Source organism: Hylobates moloch, unplaced genomic scaffold, assembly GCF_009828535.3.
Source record: "Hylobates moloch isolate HMO894 unplaced genomic scaffold, HMol_V3 SCAFFOLD_42, whole genome shotgun sequence".
In the NCBI taxonomy this organism is placed as follows: Eukaryota; Metazoa; Chordata; class Mammalia; order Primates; family Hylobatidae; genus Hylobates; species Hylobates moloch.
The window spans coordinates 1,017,969-1,044,396 of record NW_026652317.1 but is presented as its reverse complement, the minus strand read 5'-3'; the positions used below and the strand labels follow the sequence as shown (position 1 = coordinate 1,044,396).

At 41.8% G+C, this 26,428-nt stretch overlaps 1 protein-coding gene across 1 annotated transcript in view; it reads left to right on the top strand.

The window, feature by feature from the left end:
- LOC116463564 (carbonic anhydrase-related protein 10) overlaps window positions 1–26,428 on the top strand; it is a 515,683-nt gene that overhangs the window by 384,401 nt on the left and 104,854 nt on the right. Inside the window, exon 4 of the mRNA XM_032146727.2 lies at window positions 23,300–23,485. Coding sequence (XP_032002618.1) covers window positions 23,300–23,485 — 186 coding nt within the window. The remainder of the gene's footprint in view (window positions 1–23,299; window positions 23,486–26,428) is intronic.

The window sequence follows — 26,428 nt, the reverse complement described above, 5'->3', positions numbered from 1 at the left end:
TTTTTTTTTTTTTTTTTTTTTTGAGACGGAGTCTCACTCTGTCGCCAGGCTGGAGAGCAGTGGTATGATCTCGGCTCACTGCAACCTCCACCTCCCGGGTTCAAGCGATTCTTCTGCCTCAGCCTCCCGAGTAGCTGGGACTACAGATATGTGCCACCACGCCTGGCTAATTTTTGTATTTTTAGTAGAGACGGGGTTTCACCATGTTGGCCAGGATGGTCTCGATCTCTTGACCTCGTGGTCTGCCCACCTCAGCCTCCCAAAGTGCTGTGAATACAGGCGTGAGCCACTGCGCCCGGCCAAGATCTGGTCTTTTTAAAAGTGTGTGGCACCTCCCCCACCACTCTTTCTCTCTTGCTCCCACTTGGCCATGTGAGATGCCTACTCCCTCTTTGCCTTCCACCGTGAATAAAGGCCCCCTGAGGCCTCCCCAGAATCCAAGCTGATGACAGTGCTACACTTCCTCTGCAAGCTGCGGAACGATGAGCCAACTAAACCTCTTTTCCTTATAAATTACCCAGTCTCAGGTATTTGTGTATAGCAATGTAAGAACAGCCTAATACAATCAGTACCAGCTCATAGGATTACTGTGATGATTCAGTGAGATACTGTGCTCAGCACAGGGTCTTGGACATAGGAAACAGTTGAGCAAATTTGCACAATACAGTTTAGCAAACATTAGTATTAATGGTGGTATTATTTCGTGCCCCTCCAAGCCTAGGGTCTGGGGGGAGGGTTTGTGTCTCCTTAGTTTTCATTGTTTAGGGGTTCTTTTGTTTCTCCATAGCATGTGGAGAAAACATAGGATATTATAGGCATACTTGGTAACTTGCTGCTCACCACAGATAACTATGATTTAGAGCATAACGTAGAAGTCATGCCTGGAAAGCTTTTTATTTCTGGGCAGGGCGGGGAGGGTGTCAGGAATGCATTTTACAATGTGCAGCTACTATGCATTCTTATGAATTAAAAACAGACAGGTACTCCCAAATAGCTTTAGGGAAAAAAAAAAAACAAAACTACAGAGGCTATTTTTTAAAGGTTTAACCTCAGTCCTCTAAAAGAGCAACAGAGATATAGAATCTTAGATTCAGGAGGAAGCCTCCTAGATCTTCTCTCTAGCCTTTCTACACCAGATCCTCCAGCAGCTGGCCTAAAAAAGACTCAGAGTAGCAACTTTATGGCCTCAGAGTAATGGAGGATGGACCCGTTTCTTAAGCACAAACGGACCCCCGTATTTACACACTGCTCCACATTGCTATTTGATCATTGCCTGTGGCTGAATTGCGGCTGCCCTCCCATCATCAACCACGTTGGCTTCTCTTATATCCCCTCTTTACCTGGTCTGGGGCTGAACAATCAATTCATGTTGATCAACTGTTTTAGGATGCACTGGTGAGTGCCCAGGAAGTAGTGTTTAGCTCACTAGCTATATTGAATACACTTTTTCTCTGGTCCAGTTCGAACAGAAGGATGACTGAATCTTTGATGCACTGCACTGGTCTCATAGGAATTATGTGAGCCTGAATCCACCCCCTTTTACATATGGCTGACATCTACCAATTCTGCTAGACTGATGTCAGGGTTTTATTTCCTTCCCAGAAATGTTTCTGAGTACCCTTTAACCCACTCCCCATCACCCCCAAATACACACACACAGTGCGAGTCATTAACTTCCTCTACGTATTTCACTAGCTCCCTTTGCAAACCTCTGTCTTAGCACTTGCCATTTTGTATAGAATTGTGTATTTACTATTCAGTCCCCACCAGAGAGATGACTCTCTCTTTTATCTTTCTATTATATTTCTAGTTCTAGCACACTGCCTGGCACCTTGTGATTGCTTAAGAAATGCTGGGTGAGTGACCCAGTGTGCCCAATAGTGGCAGAAACTCCACCTTCAGCTCTCCTACCCCACTAGCTTGCCATGGATCCTGGGGTGTAATCTCAAGGGAATCTGTCCATCCATTTTGAAAACTATGAGCAGGCTAAATATTAGTCATCCAAACGCTGTTTTCTCGTTGAGTTGCCTTAACAAATGGCAAGAACAGATGGCATTCAAGACATGTTGTCATTATAAAAGTATAAAAATGTTATTTGTTTTTAAATTTAAAAAAAATACCTGCACATCACTGCAGACAATTTCAAGAGCAGCCCTGGAAAAACCGTGTGGAGAAGAAATACTGTGTTTTTTTCTTCTCAGTCTTGCCATGTCATCAGTTTTCATCATTGGCCCTTTCCTTTCTGAAAATGAGATGAACTCTCAAAATTGAGTTTTGAGACAAGTTTGATTTTCCATTGTCCTAGCTGGAAAGAGTTTGAACGGAGATCACATACCCACTATGTGCCAAGTACTAGCAGGGTAGACTCACAGGGTTTGCGCCACATTGTTTAATAAGCATAAGCAAAATTTTACTATAAAGTTAAAGCAGCAGCAATGGAGAGAAGGTAACTGTCATCACTGTGGACTTGATGTAGTGCCAGGAACTGAAATTTAAAGTCGGGGACCCTGGCCTCATAAATGTCTCTCCCTATGTAAGCAGATGACATCCTCATTGCAGAAAAAGTACCAGCCAGCAACTCTTGCTGGCTTGCCTTATTGAAAGTTGAGCACTAAGATCAATAGAGCAATATTTTATGAAATTCAATTTATCAGAAGATTTGACGTCTTAAAGACGATGGAATGTCTTATTTATTGGCAATCGTGGAAACTTCAGGAATGTTTGGCACACTGAATGCTAAAGCCCAAAGTTGATTTGAAATTTCCTGTCCTTGAAAGAAGACAGTGATGGAGAGTTGCTTTTGAAAGCTGAATCGCAATCCCAAATCTTCGCAGCTATTGTACAAGCAGGCCAAGATCCCAGGCCGAAATGAAAGTATCGTGTGCCATGAGTTTTAAGAACTGCTGCTACCAGAAGCAAAATAAAAGATAAACAAGGAAAAAAAAAAAAAAAAAAAAAAACCAGCACATCTTTAGGTGGATCCTGGCTACAAAAACTGTTAGCCTTTGTCCCTATCCCGACCTTTTCCCAAATGGAGTTGTGGCAAATCATCAGGTTAAAAGTGAGAGTCACTAAATGCGATGTAGTATCCCAGCTTGGATTCTGGAATAGAAACCAAAAACAAGTGAAAAAACTGGTAAAAATCCGAATAAAGTCTGTAGTTCAGTTCAAGGGTCCCCAACGCCCAGGCCGTGGACCGCTCCCCATTGCTCACATTACTGCCTGAGATCCACCTCCTGTCAGATCAGTGGCAGCGTTAGATTCTCTTAAGAGCGTGAATCCTATTATTAACTGAGCATGTGAGAGATTTGAGTTGTGTCCACCTTATGAGAATCTAATGACTGATGATATGTCACTGTCTCCCATCACCCCCAGATGGGACCGTCTAGCTGCAAAAAAACAAACTCAGGGCTCCCACTGATTTTACATTATGGTGAGTTGTATAATTATTTCATTATATGTTACAATGTAATAATAATAGAAATACAGTGCACAATAAATGTAATGCGCTTGGATCATCCTACAGTCGTCCCCCCACCCCTAGGTCCCTAGAAAAAAATAGTCTTCCATGAAACCAGTCCCTGATGCCAAAAAGGTGGGGGACGACTGGTTTAGTTGATAGTGGTGAAACAATGTTACCTTATTAGTTGTAACGAATGTACAATTATTACATAAGATGTCAACATTAGGGGAAGCTGGGTGAGGGATATATGGAAATCTGTGTACTATCTTTGCAACTTTTCTGCAGACCTACTGAAATTATTCCAAAATATCAAGTTCGTTTTACAAGTTTAAGAGGCTCAAATCCAGAGGTCACTGAGGATGAAGTACTAGAAAGAATGTGAGATATGAAATTCACCCAAGGATGAATGAATTATAAGTGTGAAACTCCCCTCTTCTTCTATTAGTAGCTAACCATGTGATAAGCTAAACTCCCTGAGCCTCAGTTTTCTCATCTCTAAATACAGGCATAATTAAACCCTCCTCATGCAATTATTATAAAGATCAAATGAGAGAACATTTGAAATGAACTTGCAATTAGTAAACACTCCGTGCACAGTAGTTAGATTTAGTCAAAGGCCAAGACAAGGTAAAAGTCAAAAGTTAGAGATTTTTTAAATAGCAACTGATCTCTACCAAGGCACCTCCCAAAACTTCTGGACAATGAGTTTTATTTCAAGGATGGAGCAAGCTAATGGGCATTGCCAGTCATTGCCTATCAAGGACCTCTGGCAGGATGTTGAACTTAGCACAATCCACTTCTCACCTTAAGTAAACACTTCCTAATTAACACATTACAATTTTGAGCTCTCTGATTCATGGAAAAATTTTTTTTCACAATTATTTTCCCAAGTTACTTGAGTTAACAGCAACCTTACTTTCCTGGCTAAAGTCCATTTTAGATAAGAATTGCTTCAAGGGAAAGAATCCTGATTCTGTTTATAACTTATTTTTTCTTATCTTTGGTGTTAGAGAAATAAAAATAAGCAAAAATAAGCAAACTGACATATTCATTTATCTCCCCACTTCCCTGCAAATAGATAGATTGCCCAGCAAATTAAATGTCAGTTAAGGAAACCACCGCTCAGAGAAGTTAAGCAACCTGCCCGACACCATGAAGCTAAAAGCAAAGAGCCAGAACTTGAACCTGACCCCAGGAGCTGTCCTTGCTCCTGCTATGTTGCCTGTCCACTCCACTGGAATCAAGTTGAAAAATGCTAGTGAAACCAGTGTTTCCCGCCTGGTTCTCCGTGCCAGATCAGAGCCTTCCAGTGTGGTTAGATAGCATGCTGGAGATGCATCAGCTCTCACATGGAGACTTGTGGAATTCATTTTCATCCACTTCTAACTTTAAAACCAAAGAAGTGCCTTATTTTGGGGTGCAGATTATAGAAGCAAGCAATTCCAGCAAGCCTGAACATGAAGTCCTTGCTCTTAGAGGGTCTACCTTGGGCTGGAGACTTTTAAATAGGTATCATTGGCTCCACCGCCATCAAGTGCCTGGTGTTTCCTCATACCTCGTAGGCAACCCTGAATTAGGATGAGTTTCCAGCACCATTGCTTACTTCCGAGCGTTCCTGAACCCTTTTGCTGCCCGGCATTCCTGTTTTTGAATTGCATCTGTTTGTTTCACCTTCAGGACCACCTGCTTTCTCAGGCTGGATTTCACACTTGGCGCTGCTTACCTCATAGTGATCTCAGCTTCTCTCTTCGGCTGTAATTCACTCTTGGCTCTCAGACTACTTAACCCTGACTTTTCCAGATATCCATCTGTCTGTCTGGCCAGAGCCATCTCAGCCCTCCAGACTCTCCCCTGGTACCCTTCTAGTTCTTGACATTTCTGCTGGATTGTCGACACCCAACCCCCGCTACACACATGCACACACACACACACGCGCGCGCACACACACACACACACACACACACACACGGAGCTGCCTGCCTTGCAAGCTCCCATTAGCATTAAATGCCAAGTTTCAGGAATAACCACCCTTCTCAGTTACAAGTAAAACGGAGATCGCTGCATTAATGCAGTAATGGAAATATAATGAAGGAATTTATTGTCCCTGTAAGACAATGTCTGCCACACAAACCCCATGGGATATCTCCAGACAGTAAGTACAGCTCCACGCCTCTAATTCCGCTGGCCCATAATTATCTTGGGAAGACCGTGACCCTGCAGTTCTCTCTATTAAGAGTATATTTCCTTACAAAATGAACTGTGCTGTATTGAATTGCATCATTTTGATCACTAGAAATTGACATATTGGGCTCATTAGCCAGGAAGTTGGATAGTTAATTTATGAGGTTTCTCAGAGCCTGTCCCAGACCACTCATTGAGGGAGCTAAACAGCCCACAATGAGATAGAAGAAAGTTGCTGCAGCAGAGTGGCTTTATTTTTCTCTCATTACAGAGATAATGAACGGAAAACTTCCCTGGTACAGATATTGCTTCCCACCTCTTCTCCCCCCAACCCCAAAATGATTTTGCTTTATTGCAACCAGGTACCATTTGATGGGCGAACAGTCTTATTCTGCTCATTAGCACCATTTTTCATTTAAAATCTTCAACTGCTGAGATGAAAAGGCGATCTAAGTCTTTGCCTTTATCTTTAATATTTAAAACTGTTCACACAACCTTTTAAAAATCAAATATTGATGCTGCTACCTGTTGTTCTTCAAAGTGGAGCAGTTATATTGCAGACCCTTCACAGTAAGCCTGCCTTTATTAGAAATGAGAATGGGGATGTTAAGGAGACGTTTATTTCCCTGTCTGTGGCCTCTGCTCCCATCCCTATAGGGTGGAGAGCTAGGAAGAGCATTTGGCTCTTAATCAAGAAATGTGCTGAGGCAGCCACTTGAAAGCACCTAGTGGGCAGCCTGGCAAGAAATACGGAGATGCTAGGAGCATCCTCAGGGTCGATTCTGCAGAATGGTACTGGGCCCTTGGAGTCATGTAGCCTCCTAGGCTCTCAGCCATAGGCCGGCTTCCTACAACCTCTGCAACCTAGCTTCTGGGGGAACTGCAGTTGTGGGCAATGGGATGGTTCCACACTGCCCTCTAGTGACTAGTTTCAGAAGCTACATGTATCACGCAGTCCTTTGCATTCAGCAATTCAAGCAGGGCCTGCCCTATTCTATGTCAGGGACTGGGATTATGGAGGTGAAGGAGACACATAGCCTGTTCTCCAAGGATTTCTCATAGTGGAAAACGGGGCAGATAGTTACAGAGCAATGTTTATGTGTTATTAGGCTTAAGTTAAGGATGTCATAGGACCTCAGGGAAGCGTCACCACCAAGCCTGTGGGGTTTCAAAGGACATTGAGGAGATGGTCTTGACAAAGGAGAAGGGGCTTTGCAAGCCTCAGAAAAGGAGGTGCAGCTCAGGGCCTGACTGTGAAGGGCCTGTTGTGCCACTACAAGATCGTGGGCCTGAGCAGTCAGGAGACAATGATAAGAGTTTCATAGAGATACTGTGTTTCATCCATTTAAGATGCACATTTTTTTTTTCGTGTTTCAACATCTGTTTAGGAGGCCTCCTACGAACAATGGCATATTTTATTTTATTTGTAGAGTTTTTTTTTTTTTTTTACTTTCATGGTGGTTCATAAAATCAGGATATATTTCACAACCTATGGCATATTTAAGGAAGTATGGTAAAATAAGGGCTTAAATTGGACCGTGTCTGGGGGACAGAGAGGAGGGGTCAGAATAAGATGAGAGATAGAATAAGATACATTAGCAGAGACAGAGAGAATGGGCAGATTACAGAGGGCTTTTAGGAGGTGGGATTTCTTTAAATTGTTGAATGAGTGTATGTCAGAGGTGAAGAAGGAGAAGAAGAAAAGTTTCCTCTGCTAAGTGTGTGTGTGTGTATATAAGCAACTGGAAGGAACTCATGAAAATAGGTTTTGCTGTGAGCATTTAAGTTCATTGACAGTAAAAGAGGTAGAGGGATTGCGTAGCAGAAATGCGCCATGAAAGTACTTCATTGAGTGGAAATCTGAGAGGCTTTTCGTGGACTAGAATGGTGAATGTGGGACGGAAAGGGTGTTAAAATGGGTCAGATGATTTCATTTGGACCCTCTGGGTTTATGATTGTCTTCTGTTTATAGAAAACAGGAGCACAGAATTGCATTTAATTGTCTCTAATTCATCTGGTGAACATGCTTTCCTGATATTAGCTGGATCAATTGTACAAATAACTTCAGAGCCACTCAATACTTTTGTCATGGATGAGATTGAAAGGTTCCATTTGCTTTCCCGTGCTGGATAACCAGAGAGCTGATTTTAGAGTCATTAGATGGCAATAAAGACTCCCCACCCCCACAGCACATACTCCACCGACTTCCCTCAGTAGGCATTTCACTATATTAAAGACGCAAACTGGCTGATGTAACCATTGCTTTGAAGCCATGAAATGGAATGTCAGTTACATAAAGTGAGCCACATATTTCTGAGATATTGATTATTGCAATATAAGTCTTCTCACCCCTAAGGTAAAATCCTAGCTGGTGCTGTCAGCTACTTGATAATCATGACATTGGGCTTTTCTTGGTTGTCGATTTTTATGTTTTATTCCTATTAGGCAAAGACCAGGCAAGAGAGAGAAGACCGTTGAAAGAGGTGCGGTGGGAGTGGAGGTGGGGGTCTACATCACAGAGGAGGCACCGAGAGTGGGGGCTTGCCTCGATACAGAAATGTAGCAAATCTGGAGAATTGGTGTCGCAGGGGAGAGCATAAAAGTGGGACATTGTTTCCTAGGAAAAGTATCTTTTGAAAACATGATTTGTTTCATTTTGTAAAGGGTTGGACAGATGGGCATTCAAATTCTCCCTCCTTTTCTTGCTAGCGTATGACCTGGGCAAGTTATTTAACCCCTCAGAGCCTGGTGTTCCTTATTTGTGACTCAGGGATAGTAATACTTCCTACCATACAGATTTTGGTGGAAAGTAAATAATAGAACTATGTGAAGCCCTAGCAAAGAATCTGTCACACAGTGGGTGTTTGGCACCTACTGTCACAGATCCTCTGTGCAAACCCCTCCCGCAGCTGCTCCTGTTCCAATCACTCCGGGAACACTGGACTCATCACTATTGCCATTCCATTTGTGTGCCTTATATTTGCCCATTCCCAAGTCTTCACTGATTTTATTCCCTATTCTGCGTATCTCCAGATGCCTACATCCTACCCGTGCTCAAAGACGCATTTCAAATGCCCACTCCTCTGGGAAATGCCTGTTGTACCCCTGGACACAAATCATCTCTCCTCCTTAGAGCCAATAACCCATGCTCCAACACCCATTTCAAATGCCCACTCCTCCAGGAAATGCCCCGGTACCCATGTACACAAATCATCTCTCCTCCTTACAGCCAATACAGCAGCTCAGCAGGCATGGACTCTTTCACATGTATTATCTATTACACTTATAGATATGTGGCCTGTTTACCCTCACTGAGCCTCAGTTTCTTCATCAAATGGTGATAATAAAATTATCCGCTTCATGGGGTAGTGGCAAGGATCAAGTTGCTAATACCTGCATAGTTGCAGCCATATAGAGCTCTATAGATGGTAGTGATATTGATGGATTATTATTAGTAGTATATCTAGATATGACCTCTAGTTAGAAAATGCACTCTCCTTGGTTGCTTGCCTCTAGAAAGGATGCATGCAGTTTCTAGAAATTGGTGTCTTTTTCTATGGTCACACCTCACCTGTTAAGGGCTTCAGTAGTAAATAGCATCAGTGGTGGATCCAATAATAAGTGCATGAAGGGTAGAGATCTGTTTGGATTTTGGTTGTGGATGATGTTTATTTATTAGTTTAGGACCCTACGCCTTGCTTCCACTGCACAGAAAATGTTCATTACACTTGCAGAGCCACTGAGAAATGCAAATACGTGAAAACTGGACAGCAATGTGAAATATCAAATGCACAGTCATTAACTGACCAAACTAGGAGCTTTGATGAATGGAATGATTGACCTTCAAGATGGGAGCAGGGATTATGTAATCTTGGGAGGAGGAAGAAGCAGTGAAATGAAAGCCCCTGGGAATTCTTCCATCATCCGCCAACAAATATACCTGTGAACAAAACGTTTTCCACTTTTATGTCATTTATCTTTTCAGTTTTTTTAAATGATTTTCAGATTCAACCAAATTCTTAGGAGAGATATTAAGAAGTTTATAATTTAGATAATGGGACACATTATGTATTCCTAGTAAATAGCACTAAGCTATGCATTACTGAGTTTCAACATCAATAGATTCTAACTGCCAACCCAGGCAACTGTCACTTGGCTGCTCCCAGGGTGGTTGGCCCATAAAACTTGCAATATGAATCACACACTCAAAAAGAAAAAAACCTCAACAGATAGAGGGCTATCTGTCTATTTTGGGGGTAGGAAACAAACATAAGTTGCTGGCATTAGATGCCTAATTTATTCATGGAGTGTTTAAGCCTCCTCAGTATCCTCAGCAGTTGCCCAGCCGGCCACTCCTTAATATAGCTGTGTTCGCATAAAGGAGGGCAGCTTGGGAAGGAAGACTGACCTGACCAGGCTGCACTTCCAGTATGGCAGCCACTAGCCACTTACCATGATCGAGTCCCTGAAATGTGGTGAGTTCGAATTGTAATGTGTTTTGCGTATAAAATACATATTAAATTTCCAAGATTTATGAAAAATGAATGTAAAACACCTCATTCATAATGATTATATCGATTACACGTTGAAATAATATTTTGGATATATTGGGTTACATGAAATAAGCTCCTAATGTTAATCTCACTGTTTTGGTTCATTAATGTGGCTACTAGAAAATTTAAAAACTGCAGATGTAGCTTGCCTTCTGTTTCTATTGGATAGCTGCTGTATCGGACAGGACTCTTGTAGCACAGCCCAGGTTATACCATCAGATGTGATTGTCTACAGAGTATTTCATTTCATTTGAAAAATCATTCTATTTTCAAAATTCAAACAATATGAAAGAGCACAAAATGAAAAGTGAGTCTCGCATCCCATCCCTTCCTTTTCCTGCATTTCTTTCTGTCCCTCCTCCAGAGGCCATCTCCCAGTGTCTTGAATACTGCCCCAGAGACATCCAAGAGACGAGAGATGAGGCTCCTCCATACCGCCACCATCTCCACCGCTCCCTGCAGTCACACACCTGGCCCGTCTCACTGATTTACGCTGCCTGCTGACCACTGTGGCTGTCTTGAGTGCGTCCCAGAGCACAGCAGTCATAGTGAGAGACAGCCTATAGGGGCAAGGACACCATGGGAAATAAATGTTACGTACTTAACTTGCATACAATGAAATGACGAAAGAGCAAAAAGACTTACTATCTAATTATCCCCCAAACATTTGCTATTTCTACTTTCTTTGAAAAACTGGCATCAAGGATTCTAACATCTGACCAGTGACGACCACACGGGGAATGTTAACAAGGTGATCTACGGACCCTGCCGGCGTCCTGTGTGCCACTGTGTTCCACAGGCACCCCTTAAAAGGCATTTTCCTCTTTGGAGATAAAATAACTGGAGATTGGGAGTTATTTGCCTAAAGCCCTGTGAATCAGGGATTGAATTAAATGACATTAAACTAGAAATACGCTTTCTAAGGCAAGTTTTAGTATGTTAATTAAAGCAGCCTAACCTTGAATTTTCGTAGTTTAGGGAAAAACGGTGGCCTGAAGATGAATCAATGTATAACCCACTACATATATTTAGAAAGAGCTTTAGTGCTATATCTTTATAATTATCAAAGCAATTCCTTAAGGCGTGAAAGGAGGATGGAGAAAGGATAAAAAAAAAAACTCACTCTATATTACTGTGCCCCTTCCCCACTGCACTGAAGAACTGTCGGACTCAGTTCAAATGAACATCAAAGGAAGCCCAGAAGAGGAAGACATCAGATTCCTGAGTCCCACCTCAGACCTACTGAGGCGGAATGGGGGGTGGAGCTTGGACCAGGTACCCAGATGATGCTCAAAGCAAAACCTTATCCATTTTCATCCAACAAATGGAAACCAAATATTGTTCAGGTGCTGAGATATGGCAGGAATCAAGACAGGTAAATCGACATCCAATCATGCCTATATTATCCTTACAAAAAAATTAAATAAATATAGATTATTATATATAATAAAATGTATATTAAATATTTTATATATTACATATTTACATATAATATATTAAATATATTTGATATATTGAAATATATTTTAAGCACACACACACACACACACACACTCACACACACACACAGCAAAGAAGTGTACTCAACCCAATCTTGATTTGGGCTGGCATAGACAGCTAAGGTGGGCCCCCAACTCATGAAAGGAGCAGCAGCGCAGGCAATTCCATTGGGGGCATACTGCTAATCAATCAGTTGGTATCATCTTGATTCCAATAACTTTACCCAGTTGGTTTAAGACTCCAGCCACTCAGAAGTAAAAAAAAAAAAAAAAAAAAAAAATTGATCCAGACAACCAACAATGAGGGGTTTGACAAGAAATCTCCAGGCTCTCCACATGCTGGTGGGCTGAGGTTTAAAGCAGGGTTTGAACCCAGATAAAGGAATTGGAAAACTAAACCAGAAACCCACACTGAACCGGGGTCATATGGACTAGGCCTGCTTGTTGACAGTTAAGCACAGTGAAGCATAAGGAGATTGACTTTGAAATTGGACAGTCTTGCATTCACAGTCTGGCTCTTGAACCCACTGGCCATATGAGCTGAGCACATGGCACCACCCTCTTACTGGAAAATGGGAAGCTCATGCTGACCTCGCAGGTTTTGTGTCCAGATTTTTAATGTTCATAAGGCAGCTAAGCAGACACAGAAGACAAATTATCAAATTTAAATTTTATTTATAATACTAAATTATTAAAATAACAGTATTAAACTAATAAAACCATTGGTTGGCAGTGGTGGTTCAGTAGGAAAGAAATACATGGGACTCACCCCTGGAAACCCACATGCCAGGATTGTGAGGGAAAAACTCATTCCAGATACCACTCTCTGAAGTGTGCCTTCCTGGTCAGAGGCTGGGCAGCCTGAAACAGGTGAAGGGCTTCAGTGCCAATGACTACGTGTGGCAAGAACACGTTCAACCTAATGCCAGCCATGAGCCCGTGGTATCCTTGGGGTGGCTGGAGGAAAGGGAGCATTCTCTTGACTTAGCCCATGCCTCGGTGAACCAAGCAATATCTTTCACACCTGTTCGCTGTGGCTTTTGTCATTACCACCATCAGTCGAGTTGAAGAGATGCTTCACTGCAATGGTGCTACCTAGCATCCCTGCAGAGTGTGCAAACAAATCATCTATTATTTGAAGAGTCAATATTATCAAAAACAGATTCAATGTTTTTAATAATAATATAATTAATATAATAAGCAGTGCATGTGATCATTTCATCTAGTTTTTCAGTGTAGATGCCAAAATCCTATTCTTTTTACAGAGGAAACACAGGCTGACTCGGATGGGTAAGAGAAAGATCAGCGTAAACTTAGCATTACTAAGGGAAAAAAACCCACTATTTTCCCTGCAGGGTTAAGAGTAGTGGGTGAGATCTCAGAAGTACATCAACTCTCCTACCCAATCCCACCAATGGTAACTTGAAGCAGATCGCTCCAGTCTGGTTCCATTTTCTTATTTACCTACGTCTAAGCCACTCTTTTCCTAACAGCCCCAGCCTATGAGCTCCAAATATTTCCTTTCTGCTTTCTTTCAAAGATGCATCGCAAAAGAAAAAAAAAAAAAAAAGGCCTACTCCTAAAACTCCACACCCTCTGCCACCACGCGCTCATCTAGCCTCTAATCTTTTCCATTTCTAATCAATACTATGAAAGCTACATAGCATAAAACATCTGGACAAAAACTGAGAAGAGCCCAGTATCTAGATATATGATGTCATGCAAATGGCAGGTCCAGATGTCAACTTGAATTGTTTCTATTTTTCTATAGGCTATGGTAGTTGTGTATACACACACTTATTATAGTACTCTAGCATTTCTAACTTTGAGTCAGTATTCTTAGGTACCCTCAGCATAAGATAATTTAAAGGAAAAGCAAGAGAATAAGAGGAGGGGGAAGTGTGCTACATAAAGCAAGAAACAGTCAGTGGGTTGATTTCTAATCTTGGGTTTGCTACTTGTTTGCATAATCCTGGACAACTCACTCAACCATGCTGTGTCTCAGTTTCCTGGTTTATTGAATAAGAGGTTGGGCTTGATGATCTCTGAAGTCCTTTAGCTTTAGAATCCACACGCCCCCAAGTTTGCTAATCTGTGTGTCTGCTATGCTGCACTGAAGCCAATGATTTGACTCCAGTTTTTGGTACTAATTTTTTTTCTTGCGTCGAGGCTTCCAGAGTGCCCATGTGAGCAGGCAGCACACTGGCTTTTTGTATTCACTCTTTACAAATCAGGGCCTTGATCTCTTGAGCTACTTTGCAGAAAACTAGACTAAGTGGTGTTCTTAAATCTCAGACTCACTAATTACATTGCAAAGAAGGCCTATTACACACCTCGGCAGAGTGGCCAGAGACATATAACAGGAAACTTTGGTTACAAAGAAAGGTCACCTAACTCATGACATGGCTGTTGAATCTTCTTCACTGAGGGGCCTTCCAACATTATGGGCTCAGCCACCCAGTTGCTCAGCCAACACTAGGAGAGGCAGGTATGACCCATCTCTCAACTCCCAGCAAGCGGGGACTGGAACTGCCCTGCCACCCTGGGTCTAGACCAGGTCTGGACACATTAAACCCAACCTGGCATATCCATGCAGACATCGTATTTTAATTAAGAATTGATCCCTAACCCCAGAAGCTTTTTAAAAACTACCTCATCTCATGGCTGGGAGCGGTGGCTCACGCCTGTAATCCCAACACTTTGGGAGGCCAAGGTGGGCGGATCACGAGGTCAGGAGATCAAGACCATCCTGGCTAACACGGTGAAACCCCGTCTTTACTAAAACATACAAAAAAAAAAAATTAGCCAGGCATGGTGGAGGGTGCCTGTAGTCCCAGCTACTCAGGAGGCTGAGGCAGGAGAATGGCGTGAACCTGGGAGGCGGAGCTTGCAGTGAGCCGAGATCGCGCCACTGCACTCCAGCCTGGGTGACAGAGTGAGGACTCCGTCTCAAAAAATAAAAAAATAATAAAATTTAAAAACTACCTCATCTCCCCAGCACTCTTCCTACCAACTTCTGATTTCTCTTTTAAAGAGCTATAGAACGTGCAGTCAAATAGGCCTGGGCTAGAATTCTGGGACCGCCAATTTCTAACTGTGGTGCTTTAAGTAAAAATCCTTTAACCCCTTTGAGCTTCTATCTCCTCATATGCAGAATATGGATAATGCCTTCCTCACCTGGGCGGCATAAGGATGAAATGAGATGATGATGGAAAGGGGCTGAGCACACGGCCCAGAGTACACCACAGTCAAGCCGCTGTTGTGGATGTTGTGGCCCATCACCTCCCAGCGTGTTTATAGTTATGTATTTTTATAGTTGTAGTAAAAGAAAATCTGTTGATTCAAGCTCATTCTTGTTGGTTAAAAAAAAAAAAAAATCTGCTGAATAAGACTGTATCCCAAATCCCAAAGGCAAGAATGCCAGCTCTCCTATGATACCGGTGAACGGGGCCCGGGTGCCAATTCCATATAGAATAGTAAATAAATAAAAAGGACATTATGAAATTTCTGAAATGTACATGGTCACTGAGAAATGGGAGTGCACCCTCTCTACAGTGACTTTGAAGCTGCTCCTTGAGACCCTGGAAAGAGCATGAGCTTTGGATCATGAAGACTTGAATTCTAGTCCCGTCACTTATTCCTTTTGTATCTTTGAGTAGAATTCTTAGCCGACCTGTACCTGGTTTTCTAATCTAAAAAGTGGTACAACACCTGACACATAGTAAATCCTCCAATTAGTAGGTGTCCTCCACCCTTCCTTTCCTAACTAACTGGATTAAGAATGCAAGTAGCTCCTGTACACGTCAGATGGGCCATCTCTTCCTTCTACATGACTGAAATTCTGTTTCCTCTCAGCTACTCCATTTGTACTGTTATATTTCCATTTAAGCTGTAGAGAATTATTTTTTACTATATTAGAGGAGATCTGAGTCAGACTGCCTTGAGAGAGAACATATCGGAAACCTCACATAATCTTTGTGTCACATCAAGCAAGTAGCTACTTATTGAATCTTTTGGAATTTCTGAAGGTAAGATTTCCTCTAGCTTAGCTTTCTGCAGTAAACATCCACCCTACAAGCACTATCTCCATTAAACCAAGAGACCTTTGACATGTGTATTTTGTGAATTGGTCTTTATAAAAAGATATACCTCTTCCTCTTTGTTATCTCGAAATGTGAGTTTATACAACATCTAAGACCCAAAACAATAAGTAATTTACATCAAAATAATCTCCGTGGTCCCATCTATACTCAAGGATAAACCTGACTTGTTAACAAGAAAAGTTAAATTATTTCTTTATAATTGTTCTATCATTCAGATGTACGTGTTTTCAAACTGGTTCTCCTTCTATGTGACTGACATTTGGAAAACAGTCTTCGTGTAGGTGACTTTTAAAATTATGTGATGTAGGGAATATGTAGATAAAATGCATGTGTGTTTGTATTATACATAATATACAGACGTGTGTATATAGTATATACAGATATAGACAATATAGCTATATAATATATGCATGCATATATACACACACGCACATTCGTATTATATATATAACCCTTTATGTGTGGTATCAGAGCAACTATTTGGTTAAGAGCTATTTGAACTGATGTAATAAGGCAAATAGAATTTGAAAATAAGTGTAGTGGTTAATTGATGTGTTGACTTCGCTGGGCCACGGCGCTCAAATATTTGGTCAAACATTAATTGGGAGATTTCTGTGAGAATGTCTATAGATGGGATAAACATTTAAATCAGTGGAATTTGAGTAAAGCAGATTGCCCTGCATAAGGTTGATGGGCCTCACCCAATCAGCGGAAGGCCTCAAGAGATCAAAAAGACTGATCTCCCTCAATGAAAAGGAATTCTGCAGGGGATCTTCAGAGGCAAACTACAGCATCAGCTCTTGCCTCCACCCTGCAGGACCACCCTGCAACTTTTGGACTTGCCAATGTCCGTAATTAGATGAGACAATTTCTTAAAATCTCTTTATTTTATGTGTGATATATATATATATACATTACACACACACACAATAGTATGTGTGTGTGTGTGCACATGTGTTGTCTCTTACACACACACACACTATTCTGTTTCTCCAGAGAACCCTGAGTAAACAGTAAGTCATCCTAAACATCCTGAATTCCAAACTACTGGGAGGCTCCTACACGCTCAACCTACCTCTTGAAGAAAATGCTGTAATATTACATTGTTAAATAACCAGCTGTGGCTGGGTGTGGTGACTCATGCCTGTAATCCCAGCACTTTGGGAGGCCGAGGCAGGTGGATCACCTGAGGTCAGGAGTTCGAGACCAGCCTGGCCAACATGGTGAAACCCCATCTCTACTAAAAATATAAAAATTAGCTGGGCATGATGGCAGGTACCTGTAATCCCAGCTACTGAGGAGGCTGTGGAGGGAGAATCACTTGAACGCGGGAGGTGGAGGTTGCAGTGAGCCAAGATCATGCCACTGCACTCCAGCCTGGGCGACAGAGTGAGACTCCGTATCAAAAAACAAAAACAAAAACTGCACAACCTAATAATTTCCAGTGGTTAAAAGCACAGGCTTTAGAGCCAAAGATAGCTGAGGTCAAGTTCTGGCCCCCGACTGATGGCAGTTTGCTTCTATGGAAAGTGCCATAGAAACCAGGTAAGACAGGTGTGCCCTGTGAGAGGCCTTCCCTCCACATATGGGTTTAGCCTAATATCTTCCCACTGAGAATAAGCAAATGGTGCTGGGTTTGGTGAGGGAGAAATTGTGATGATTAACAGAGAAAGTTCAGGTGCAGAATTTACCACCACCCCCCGTGACACCCAGTAAAGTTCTAACCAAGATGCCATCTGTTATGAACAGGCTTGTGGCTGACTTTCAAAGAATGAAAATTTTTCCTACCTTAAAAATGCATTGACCAAATTTATTTCCCTCTAAACATGATGATGTCACCAGAATGAAAAAAGATGACCCCATTTATTAGAGGCCCCGAATCACTGACTGCTGCAAAGCACTGTGTTTGCTATGCAAAGACATCTAATTTTGCCAAATAAATACACCAGGCATACAATTTTATACACCAGGCATAAAATTTTTGCTTTGCAAAAGAACATATTGCTTCTAGATGGTCTCAAGTTATCAAGATAATATTGATTGACATACAACCTAGACAGGCACTTCTGTGGAGCACCTATTACCTGCTTCCCTCAATATATGTAGCTCCAACCAGTCTCAAACCAGTATGAATTCTGCAGGTGAGGAAATTGAGGGACTTCCTTAACCTTCAGGTTTCTCGAAGCCTCCTCCTGGGATGAACTTCAGCAGGCTAGCATCCAATTACAGTCCTCTCTTTTCCTGAAAAAGATCCCACTTTTTCTGGAACTGCCTAAGATCTGCAAATACAGACTGGAGAAGAAATGAAAATCCCCAACATATTTTTTATTTACTTGTTTTTTATTTTTATTTATTTATTTTTGAGATGGAATCTCACTCTGTCACCCAGGCTGCAGTGCAGCGGCGTGATCTCAGCTACTGCAACCTCTGCCTCCTGGGTTCAAGCGATTCTCCTGCCTCAGCCTCCCGAGTAGCCGCAGGTGCCTGCTACCACACCCGGCTAATTGTATTTTTAGTGGAGACGGGATTTCGCCATGTTGGCCAGGCTGGTCTCAAGCCCCTGACCTCAGGTGATCCACCTGCCTCGACCTCCCAAAATGTTAGGATTACAGGCGTGAGCCAATGTACCTGGCCCCCCAGTGTATTTTTTTTTTAATCTGAAATGAGCAAGGACACTTGCGTTTGCTTACATTGAGATCATTAGTCTTGGAATCAGAAGACCTGGGTTTGCCACCTGCCACTGTGTGATTCCGGATAAGTCACTGAACCTTCACCAGCCCCCGCTTACTTCCTTTGCTGGTAAAATGGACATCACACACATCTCACACCTTATTTTGCAGTGAATTAAGAGAAAACAAAAAGAACTGTGAGGCAGCCAGAGGCAACCTGGATATCCCCTGCAGCTTCAATTTCTCCATTCTGTTTTGTTTCCTGGTCTGTATAATATAACTTTTTCCAACATGCTGTGCACCAAAGTAGTTCATTGAAAACACAGCAATTAGCATTCGAGATAAAATGACACTGCTGCAATGTTAATTACTACAGTGCAGATGTACCCTTAGATATCATACATAACGTTGTCAAGCCTTTATTTTTAAATTAAAGTGCAACAAACCATACCCTGCCGACACAGCTTTTTTTGATTAATACAAATTAATGTTACTTCAGTGTCTATGGGAAGAGTGGGGCAAAGGGGGTGTTGCATCTCATTGTAGGAACACATAGGAAAATGATAGCAGTTATGGATTGCCCATAACTTTGTGCCCCCATTCAGGTCTCTCCATAATGGAGTGTGAGCTCCATGATGGCAGGGAGAGGGACTGGCTTTGCTCACAGTCATACTGTCCCCAGCTCCTAGCACACGGTTAGGTGCATTGAATGTTTTGTTCTAAGTAAACGGCCAACTGAATGAATGAATGAAGACAGAGCCATGTATGCAGAAGGGGTCTGGAAGTGAGATCGAAGAACTAGAAGGCACATTGGTGTATTCCTGCTTCTGGTTTGGGGTTTGCTTCATGGCCTTCAATATGATCTTGCATTCTCCTCATGTCTAGCACCTTAAAATCCAAAATGAGAGGCCAGTGAATCATCACAAGGCAGAAGTTAGCTCCAGTTCTTCATTATGACATTTAGCAAGCAACATTGTATTCCACCAGGCTCTGGGAATTGGGGAAGGCATGGGGAAGAAAGATCAATGAGAATCCTTCAATATCACCTAGGCACCCATGCCATAATAGCCAAGAGTAAGGGAAGGAAGAGAATGAACACGTGTGACCATCGCATATATTAGTTAATTATCACAACCTCGTGAGGGCAATTTTTACCAACTTTTTATTCTTGTAAAATACATATGACATAAAATTTACCATCTTAACCATTTTAAGTGTACAATTCAGTGGTGTTAAGCACATTCATATTGTTGTACGACCGTCACCACCATCTGTTTCCAGAACTCTTTTTATTTTGCAAAACTGAAACTTTATACTCATTAAATACTAACTCTCTCTTCCTCCCTCAGTCCCTGGCAATCACCATTCTACTTTCTGTTTCTATGATTTTGGCTACTTTAGATATAGCATACAAGTGGAATCCATTTACATTTAAAGTAATTACTGATAAGAAGGGACTTTGTCATTTTGCTATTTGTTTCAATATGCCTTATAGCTTTTTTGTCTGTCATTTTCATGGAGGAAATTCTGTTATCTCTATGGTTAAGAAAACTGAAGGGTCAAGAAATTCAGTAAACTACCCTAGGTCACAAGAGGCAGACTGAGAATCTTTTGACTCCAGGGCCCCTGATTTTTCCACCTACTCGTGCTAGTGTGTTTCCCAAGTACTGGAAAAATTCAGGCAAGCATAAAATGTAGTCAGTGCCTTGATTCAATGGGCAATAATTTTCTTGGGAACATTAGACAGACATACATGAAAGGATTTCTAGAAGTGTTAGGAAGCCCGAGATACTTGCCCAGTGGCACAAAGCATGCATGTCATAGGAACTTGGAGCAATGTTTTTTGTTGCCTTTTATACTACAGAATGTCACTGGATTGAATCCCATGGTTCTGTGCTTAATGTCATTTGAAGGGAATTACAGAGATCCAGCCCTGCTCTGTGGGATCTACTCCCCATAGTAGATGGATGCAGCAATACATAGTAAATGCTGTAATAATGTGTACACTATTTTACCTGGAATTTGCATAATGAAATATCTCTGGATTAGTGAAAAGATTTATCCATAAGGATGTTTATTACAGGTTTTTTTTACAATAATGAAAAAGTGAAAGTACTGTAAAGATTCAACAATCAGCTATATATTTTTACAAGGCAATATGATGTAGATATTTCAAAGTGATACTGCTAAAGAATAGTTAATGACATGGAAATATCTATATGTTAGTGAAAATAACATATAAAGTCATATATAATATACATATATGCAAGTGAAAAGTATTTATTATATATTTATAATGCACATATATAAAATGATCTCATTAAAATATGGGTCTACAGGTATGAGTGTGAAAATTATATATATGCCAAAATATTAGTGGTGATTACTGTTTAATTGTGAAATTGTGGTCGATTTGCTGTCCCATATCTTTCAAACCGTATAATAATGCCTATGTATTATCTTAATAATTAGAAAAAATAGCTTATATTTAGAGATTGAAGTCATGGCTAACACAAATCCGTCTTGAGCTATTGGACTGAAAAGGGAGTCCGGGGAAATGAAAAGAAGGCAAGTTCTGATTATCTCACACTAAATATACATTTATTTGAGGCTGGACAACAGGAGTGAAGTCATTGGCACGGATCATTTGGTTGCAAAGAATAGATAACTTGAGGTTAAAAAATGTATTGATAAGGTGTAGAATATTAGAAAGTACAGTTCAGGCCTCTTGAAGGAACTAGAACAAAGAGACACAAAGATATCTGAAGCTAAGTAGTTATTCTCCCCATTCCCTCCCGCTTTCCCCAGTGTGTGGTCTCCTCTGTCAATGTTGGGACACCTGCCTCAGTCCGCTCTCTCTGATCTGACTTTCTCTGCTAAACAGTATGATTGGGACCCAGGCGACCTTGCAGTTCAGGAACTCAACAGAGAGTTTCTGTTGATAGTTCCAGATTTCACAGGAGAAAGAAGACGACTGACTTAGTGTATATCAATTCCCTTTTGCTGCATAACAAACCACCCCAAAATTTAGAGACTTAAATAACCATTTAGCTCCAAGCCTATGGGTCAGTGGACATTTCTGACCTGGGCCAGGCTAAGCTGATCTCAGCTGGGCCAGTCAGCTAGTGGATCAGCCACAGAGTAGCCAGTCTAGACGGCCTCTCCTGGGATGGCTCTCCTCACTGTGGTCCCATCCTCTAGCAGGCTAGCCCAGGCTCATTTGCATGGTAGTTTCATGGCTCCAAGAAGAAGTGAAGAAAACATGCATGCCCTCAAGGTCTACTCTCAGGACTGGCATGTTGTGTGCCGCACATGCTGTTGGCCAAAGTAAGTGACAAGGCCAGCCCAGACTCGACGTAGAGAAATAGCCTCTTATCTGGATGACAGCAGTTACAAAGTCACATTGTTGGGAGCGTAGTTATAGGGAGGGGAAGAATTCCTGTCATTGTTGTAAACTGCACATAATATCTAGGGGCCTAGGCTGACATGAGCTCCATGCAGTCACTGCACCACATTGCCATTTCCATATAATGCCATTGGTCGATGTACCAGGGGAAGGTGAGTCTGGGGAATCCACTATTTCAACCTGGAAGTGACACTTGTCGTGACCCCTCCCAGCCCATGGCCCCTACCAGTCACATGGGCTCCATCCTACAGTAAGGTGGCAGGAAACAAAATGAGTCACTGGAGTATTTGGTGAGCATTATGGTCTCTGCCATGGTGAACAACTCAAGAGCTAATCATTCACAACACCAGTGTCAGAAAGGTGGAAGAGGGGCAGGTGAAGGATAGTGCTATAGAGCATATATATGAAATCCACATCTAATGAAGGTATCAGAAGTTACAGGAAGCCCTTCAGGAATCACAGGGCTGAAGGCTTGGCCCAAAGTCAGAGTAAGCAGGAAGAAAAGCCAAGTAGTTCAGCCTCGTGTAACCCAGAAACACTCCTTCCAGACTCATTCAAAGTCTCCCCTAAGCTCTAGATCCTACTCCCAGAGCTAAGTCAACCCAAGAAAGTAGAGTAAGAAAGTAGAGTTTCAGGTGGAACAAGTGTTCTAGAATCAATTGTTGTTGAGAAGTGCTGAGGTCACAGTCAGAAAAATGAAGCTGAACATCAAGTCCTAACAAGAAAAGAAAGAAGGAAAAGGAACGCCAAGCAGTCATGTTAACAGTTTGGAGGGGCTGGTGCAAGATGGAATCAGGAATAAGGAGTAAGTCTAGGAATCTATGAAATTGGAAGTTTGAGTGAACCCCTTTAGTTTAACACTTGAAGCCCACAAGCTATGAGGATTCTGTGCAATGTCTGGTTGCAGGGCAGGAAAAGGACCTAACCAAGACACACCAGATATTGAGAATTCAGACCCAGGCTTTCCATCTCCCACGAGCATCTGCTTCTATTCACTTATTTTCTCTTCCCTGTCTCATTTGGCTTTCTTAGTATCTCACCCGTTGCTAACTGCTCTCTCCAATTTCTCGCAGCTGAGATTTAGAACGCTCGCAGTATCTTTCCATTCCAAATACTTACAGTAAGAAGGACAAGTTCATTTTTTATAAGACGCAATGCACAAAATATTAGTCACAATTGGTGAAAAGTCTCCTTTTGATTTCTTACCTCAAATTCCTAAGCCATCATGTGGTTTATGCCTCACAGAAATTACCACAGATCCCACATATACCCTCTGGGGCAGCTACCACTCCCTAATCCACATGTGGATTTAGCCAATCTTCCCATCAAGAGGAAGCAAAAGGCATTGATCCAAGCACTATGCTGGGTTTGGGGAGGCATAGATGACGGAGGGCCTTCCTTGACCTGTTGCTAATTGCCTTGCAGGTCAGTGGGACCATGTACAACACTGGAAGACACGTATCCCTTCGCCTGGACAAGGAGCACTTAGTCAACATATCTGGAGGGCCCATGACATACAGCCACCGGCTGGAGGAGATCCGACTACACTTTGGCAGTGAGGACAGCCAAGGGTCGGAGCACCTCCTCAACGGACAGGCCTTCTCTGGGGAGGTATGTTAGTCTGTCAAAGTACTAAGGTTAAATGTCAACTTATAATATTGGGTCCCTGTTTATATCCAAGATGGGATAATATGACAAAGGGATTCACTCTACTCTATGAAATGAGAAGGCCAATGCCTTCTTTCTCCGTCTGTCTTTTGCAAATTGACATAGAAGTCAATAACAAGCTTCTAGTATTTTCCAGGGAAGGCTACAATGAAACTAGCTCTTTCCTTCTGAGACACTGGTGCAGCTCTCTTTGAGACTCATGCCCAGTGATATTTCTAGAGCATTATATCAACCCCAAATCCTCACCTTATATATATAACACATCTTTACTTACACCTTTCTGGGCGATCAGCCTCTCACGTGTCACATATGATAGCACAGATTCCATAACTTTTCTTTTGAATATAATGAGTCATATTTGCATGAAACTGTAACATACTGTGAAATAAGTGTCAGGCAACTCAATAGTTTTCCTGAGTTTCTGCAAAATGGAAACGTCACTCTGTGACACCATCAACCCAGACAGAACTCAGGCCACAGCAGAGAGCCCAACCACAGTTTCATTGATAGGACAAGAGCTACAGTTTAAACAGTTGTCATCTGTGGTGTAACACCTCACAAGTGGGGTGTATGTAATCTGATCTGTTTTACCCCCGTTATACTGGAGGGTGTTTATGAACTAGAGATCAGGGGTCCTTACCTGCTAAGTGCCCTGTAACTAGGTTTCTGCTTAAGGGTCCTCAATAACTGATGTTAGGAAGGCTTTGAAATTATAAAAATATGTATTTCTTGTGGTCTTTTTATATTTTTAAAGATCATGTATAAGTCTGGCCATATTTTTAGTGTGTTAAGGCTAAGCACTAAGAAACAGACCCACAATCTTAATGAGTCCAGCAGCCAGATTTTAATGTGCATTCAGAATGTATCACTAAGAGCCTGCCTAGGCACTCAGCTAGTTACCAGGGATACAGAGATTAAAAAAGGGCTCCTACAACAGAGGAGCTCAAAGAGTGCTACATTGAAGTCATTAAAGTATAATGTCATGCTGTAATGGGGATGTACAAAGGCCCTGGCAAACTCAAAGGAAGAAGTGATAAATTTTGCTTGAAGGGGTCAGGAGAAGCTTCACAGAGAAGGTGCCCTTTGAACTGGGCTGTAAAGAGAGGCAATGATGAACAATTTTAAGACCATCAGCTTTGGAGTTCAGTGACCTGAGTTTTGTAGTCTTGCTTTGATACACACTGTGTGATCTTGGGATGTTACTTAAGCCTTTTAAGGCACAGTTTAGACACCTCCATTTTAAAAATTAAGTGGGATTCCAGATGTAAGAACACTGAAAGTACTCAATGATTGATAAACAACAATGATAAAGCAGGAAATGAGGGCTAGTGTGAGCAAAAGCCCCGAGGCATGTCAGGGCAGTGTGTGCTGGAGAAGCTGCATGAAGATTTCATCTAGCATTTTATCTGTGATCTATTAATAATGACTGTATAGACAATAGGGGTGAGCTGTAGCATGGGTCTCCCTCCTGGATCTGTAGGGAAAAAAACACTAGGATTGATTAGGGATGTCTGCTAAAGGCACTGTAATGCCAGGCTCCCAAGTTGCAGATTCTGAACTAGAGTACAAGAAATATAATGAAAGCAGGACAGAAAGTCACAATTTGAGCATAACTGGGTACTGCCAGTCGGAATTAGAGAATATTCAAAATTAGATGAATTCTTCCTCTTAAGTTATTTTAAGGTTTGTAATTATTTTATCTGTTGACTTACTTGCTCATTTTTTTGTTTGCTGTTATTTCTTTTTCTCCCCCATATTCTGTCGTATTCCAGCACCTATCACAACACTGCCTCAGAGTAGAAATATTTGTTAAATGAATAGTTGATAAAATGTAGATGTTTACTAGGCTAAAATATTTACATTGTATTATTCTTTAGTGACACTTGTTTCTTCAGTATATGGTAAGGGTGCTTTGTAACTTATACATGAACCACAATTTTAGAGTAAATGAGTGCTTCCAAAATCCTTAAGGGAAACATATAGTAATTTGATCTGTTAGTGTAGGAATTTTCCTAGACCTACACCAGACCACAGGTATCAGGTGCACCAAAGAATTTGCATTTTAAAAGTTCCCGGGACAGTCTGACGATTAGGTTTGTGAAGCACTTCTACAATGGTACATTATTATGTGTTCCCAGTGAAGAAAGCACGTAAGCAGGGTTGCAAATCACAATGAACTGGGAAGCCTTGTCAAAATATTTTCCTCTCAGTCCTTCCCAAAACCAACTGAATCAGAGTCTCGGGATATAGGATCCAGGTCTGTACATTTGTAAAACTTTCCCCAAGAGATTTTGGTTAGCGACCACTATGCCAATTTTAGGTGAAACTCAGCCTGAATTATCCCAGTTTTCTAAACAAACGGGACTTAATCAACAAAATCACACTGCATAAAAAGGGGGGAAGGAGCACACATTGGTAATTGTCCCCTGGAAATGGCAAGGCTGGGATGCTATCTAGACTGATGAGGCTTGGAGAACAGCTTCCCAAGTAGGGCGGTCACACACACACATCCACCGCTCCAACACAGGCTTAAGCACTGGCCTCAGCACAGGTATAATTATACCTTGCCCTGGGTAGACGCATTCATCGCATCACATTTCTTTCCAAGCCCTTCAGTGTCAGGGGTCTATAGATGAACTGGTATGGGTTTAGTTGCAAGAGACCAGAATTTCAGAGTCCCCAAAACAATGTTATATGCAAAGTAGTGCGATAAGCAGTTGACCTTTGAGATCTCATTTACGGATTTCAGCGAGCAAGAAGAGTTTGGCATCTTCTATGTAGCATAAGGGGAGACACCTATGGCCAATGGGTGGAAGCTACAGAAAGACGGAATTCAGCTACATATGTGTTCCAACGATGAAAACGATACACTGATGGAATGAGTTT